This window comes from Terrapene carolina, unplaced genomic scaffold (genome assembly GCF_002925995.2).
Source record: "Terrapene carolina triunguis isolate 2854851 unplaced genomic scaffold, T_m_triunguis-2.0 Scaffold32466, whole genome shotgun sequence".
Lineage (NCBI taxonomy): Eukaryota > Metazoa > Chordata > Testudines > Emydidae > Terrapene > Terrapene triunguis.
The window spans coordinates 536-5,099 of NW_020696817.1; the positions used below are offsets into that span (position 1 = coordinate 536).

The 4,564-nt window shown below is 66.5% G+C and overlaps 1 protein-coding gene across 1 annotated transcript in view; it reads left to right on the top strand.

Moving 5' to 3' along the window:
* LOC112115107 (sulfotransferase family cytosolic 2B member 1) overlaps positions 1-2,912 on the top strand; it is a 3,356-nt gene extending 444 nt beyond the window's left edge. The window contains exons 2-6 of the mRNA XM_024212092.2: positions 315-523; positions 976-1,102; positions 1,185-1,279; positions 2,357-2,537; positions 2,740-2,912. Coding sequence (XP_024067860.2) covers positions 315-523; positions 976-1,102; positions 1,185-1,279; positions 2,357-2,537; positions 2,740-2,912 — 785 coding nt within the window. The remainder of the gene's footprint in view (positions 1-314; positions 524-975; positions 1,103-1,184; positions 1,280-2,356; positions 2,538-2,739) is intronic.
* The last annotated feature ends 1,652 nt before the right edge of the window (positions 2,913-4,564 follow it).

Consider the following 4,564-nt stretch of genomic DNA (forward strand, 5'->3'; position numbering starts at 1 on the left):
CTGGGAGCCAGGACTCCTGGGTTCTCTCCCTGGCTCTGGGAGGGGAGGGGGGGCTAGTGGTTGGGGGGGGCTGGGAGCCAGGACTCCTGGGTTCTCTCCCTGGCTCTGGGAGCGGAGGGGGGGCTAGTGGTTAGAGCGGGGGGGGCTGGGAGCCAGGACTCCTGGGTTCTATTTAGTTGCCTCCTCTGCTCCCCAGAGGCCTTTGCAGCCTGAGGGATGGGGGATGGGGATTCTGAGGCCCACACAGCACTGGGCGGGGGGCTGGTTCCCCATTGTCCATAGCAACGCTCACCACGGGGAGGCTGTCGCCATAGGGACCGTCTGGATGCTGGAGATCCTGAGCCTCATCCACAGCAAAGGGGACCCCAGCCAGTGCCGCACGGTCCCTAACTGGAACCGCGGGCCCTGGTACGAGACCGTCCTGGGCCTCCAGACCGCCCGAAGCAACCAGTCGCCCCGGCTCATCAGCTCCCACCTGCCCATCCAGCTCTTCGCCAAGTCCTTCTTCCAGTCCAAGGCCAAGGTGCAGCTCTGGGGCCGGGGCGGGGGGAAGGCAGAGCCTCGGCTCTCGGGTAAAATAAAATTCAGTTTCTACCCCTGTGGGTGGGGAGAAAAGCCCCAAAATGCGACTCTGCCAGAGTTTGCTGAGAGCCTGAGCCCATTGCTCTCCCCCAGCCTCTCCCCAAGCATGTACCCCTGGGGCCCAGCCCTCCCTCCAGCCCCTCCCCCAGCATGTACCCCTGGGGCCCAGCCCCACCCTCCAGCCCCTCCCCGAGCATGAACCCCCTGGGGCCCAGCCCCGCCCCCAGCCTCTCTCCCAGCATGTACCCCGGGGGCCCAGCCCCCCCTCCAGCCCCTCCCCCAGCATGTACCCCTGGGGCCCAGCTCCCCCTCCAGCCCTTCCCCAGCATGTACCCCTGGGGCCCAGCCCCTCACCCAGCATCCCTGCCCCTGCTCACCCCGCATCCCCCCCAGGTACTGTACACGGTGCGGAACCCCAAGGACGTCTTCGTCTCCCTTTACCACTTCGCCCAAATCTTCCGCCCCTACAAGGAGCCGGGACAGCTGGACCAGTTCCTGGAGCAGTTCCTGGAGGGGGACGGTGAGTGCCATGCAGTGGGGGGATGGGGGGGAGGCTGCCCCCCCGAGACACCCCCCCTAACCCCGCCCATTTGCACTTGCAGTGCCCTTCGGCTCCTGGTTCGACCACGTCAAGGGCTGGATGGGCCTGCGGGGCCACGAGAACTTCTTCTGGATCACCTATGAGGAGCTGCAGCAGGTGGGGGAGCCTAGCAACGGGGGGCCCCAGGATGGAGCAGGGGGCCCTGGGGGGGCCTGGGATGGGGGGGAGGCGCGGATCTCAGCAGAGGGGAGGGGCTGGAGTAGCCCTAGGCGGAGAGGATCTGAGGGGGGATGCCTGAGGGGCAGAGGGTTGGGGGCTGGGCTCGCCCAGGCTGGGGGAGATGGAGCTCACTGTTACCTCCCCTGCAGTTACCCCACCCCACCAGCTGGGGGTGCTGCCATCCCCCTCCCCCACCACCCTGTGGGTCAGCTCCCCCTGGCGCAGAAATCAGGGGCTCTGAGTCCGGCCTTAGCTCAGCCACGGTGCCCCCAGCCCCGGCCGCGAGGCGCCCGCCCAGACACCTCCTCAGCCAGGCAGCCGGATAAGCCACACCCCCAGACTGAGCCTGGAGGGGCAGGGACATGGGGGAGGGACCTGGGAGCTGGTGCCAGGAGGGGGATCACAAAACACAGCAGCAACACAGGACCCCGCGAGAGTGCGAGGGACCAAACCCCAGGCGCTGCCCCACGTGGGGTCCTGCTTCATTGCGCTGCCCAGACCCAGAGTCGCCGAGATCGGGGCCCCATCGGGCCGGGCGCTGCCCGGACACGGAGTCGCCGAGATCGGGGCCCTGTCGCGCCGGGCGCTGCCAGGACACACAATAAGAGAGAGTCCCTGTCTCGGAGAGCTCCAAGTGTAAATAGACAGAGGGTGAGAGGGTAAACTGAGTCACAGCAGAAGGCCCATGACTTGTCCAGGGTAACCCAGCAGTTCAGTGGCGGAGCCGAGACCCCAGGAGTCCCCCAGTCCATCTCCGGCCTCCTCTATCCAAGCCAGGACTCCAGGTGCCATCTCCGAGCCATGCCATGGCCCCCCATCCCCGCTTCTGTCTCCCACGGGGCCAGCCCAAGGCAGGGTGGGGAGGTCCCCTCGGCCGGGGAGTCACCATGAGTTAGATCCGCCCCGTTCTGATGTTCTCCAGCGTGGCCCAAGGCCTCCCTGCCTCAGTTCCCCCAAACCCGGCGTGCCCCGGGGGGAGGCCTTGCTGCTGATCCCCTCCCCTCCTCCCGCCAGGACCTGCGGGGCAGCGTGGAGCGGATCTGCCAGTTCCTGGGCAAGCCGCTGGACGCGCGGGCGCTGGATGGGGTGGTGGAGAACGCCTCCTTCCAGGCCATGAAGCAGAACAAGATGTGCAACTTCAGCCTGGCCCCCAGGTTCCTGCTGGACCAGACCCAGAGCTCTTTTCTGCGGAAAGGTGAGGCTGGGCTGGGGGGGCTACGGGAGAAGATGGGGCCCCATGAGCTGAGTCCTGGATGAGAAGAGACGTAGACCCTGGCTCAGCTCAGAGTGACGGGGCTGCGGGTCAGGAGTGAGGGGCACCAGCAGAGTTGGGGGGAGCCCAGGGCTGGGATGGGGGGGCTGCTCCCATAATGCTCTCTGCTCTGTCTCTGTCGCAGGGATTACTGGGGACTGGAAGAACCAGCTCACCACGGCCCAGAGCGAGAATTTTGACCGGATTTACCGGGAGCAGATGCAGGGGCTGGATCTGAGCTTCCCCTGGGACCAGCTGAGCCCCCAGCCCTCCCCACCCCCCACCGACTGCTCGGGCCCCCCGCCGGGCGGCAGCTGAGACAGAAGGGAGCACGGTGCACTGGTTAGAGCAGGGAGGGGTGGGAGCCAGGACTCCTGGGTTCTCTCCCCGGCTCTGGGAGGGGAGGGGAGGTCTAGTGGTTAGAGCAGGGGGTGCTGGGAGCCAGGACTCCTGGGTTCTCTCCCCGGCTCTGGGAGGGGAGGGGGGGTCTAGTGGTTAGAGCAGGGGGGGCTGGGAGCCAGGACTCCTGGGTTCTCTCCCCGGCTCTGGGAGAGGAGGGGGGGTCTAGTGGTTAGAGCAGGGGGGCTGGGAGCCAGGACTCCTGGGTTCCAGGTTTGACAATTGAAGACAGGATTCCTCAGGGAGGTCTCTTGGGTGAGGATGGAGGCACCCCAGCCCCGCCAGGATCCCTGCTCCATTCAGCCCCCACAGGGTGCAGAGGGAGCGGGGGTGGAGGGCTAGCTCAGTGCGAGGGGGGGTGTCAAGGGTCCCCCAGGATCTGGCCTCCTCTGAACCTGAGATCTGTAGTAAACACGGAACAATAAAACTAATTTATTGCTGGGCACCTAATGCAGCCCTTCTCTGTGTGGGGGCTGGGTATACGGGGACATCTCGCCTGGTGCTGGGACGCGGCCCCTTTGGGGTGGAGCGTGGGGGCTGGGTATACAGGGACCCCCTCGCTCAGCGCTGGGATGCGGCCCCTCTGGGGTGGGTTATCTGAGGACCCCTCGGTTGGTCACACTCAGGACAGCTCCCCCCTCTCTCAGCGACGGGCTCAGGCTCTCCGCACACCCCGGCAGGGTCCGTCTCCCTCCTGTCACGTTGCCAGACTTTTCTTCGCGGTGTGAGGCCTGGAAACTCCCTGTTTCTTCTGTCCAGCAGCTGGCACCGTGCCCAGGCTGCCCCTGCCCCCCACAGGCTGTGGGCTGGGTTCCACTCCCCCCGCTCCAGCAGCCGGAAGCAACTGAGGCACAGCCCGAGTCGTGGCCCCATCACTTTTATTGGCGCGGGTCGCTGGACAGAACTGTCAACAGCAAGTCCTAGCGCGTCTCCATCCATGCACGGGGGATCGCGACTGTATCCCCCCCCCCCCCCCCCCCCCCGCCCGGCCCCACGGGGCCCCCCGCCCGCCCCCCCCCCCAACTGCACCACCCTGACCCTGAGGCCCCCAATGGCAGAAACCCAGCAGATCTGCATCCAGTGTGAACCCCCCAGCATCGCTGCAGGAAGCCAGCTGCATGCTGGGGGTCCCAGCACCCCGATACCCCTGGGGGCTGAGATGCAGAGCACCCCTCCCCCCCATCTCAATGGGAACCAATTTCCCATCCCTCCCCTCACCCCATGGCTGCCCCCCCCCCCCAGTGAGATGCTAAACAGTCTGGGGGGAGAGCAGGGCTTGGGGCAGGGCCCTGTGTCAGTGGGTCAGGGAACCACAGGGGGACATGGGGTGGGGATGGGGGCCAGGCCCGTCGCTGCCCTCAGAGATCACAGCGGGACAGGGACGGGTGGGGCCCCTGGACCCACAGTTCTACATCCTGACACTCCCTCACCCCATCCCAGAACATGGCGTGACCCATCTAGGGGCACCCCCTCCCCCCATCCCAGAACATGGCGTGACCCATTTAGGGATACCCCCTCCCCCCATCCCAGAACATGGCGTGACCCATCTAGGGGTACCCCTTTCCCTCATC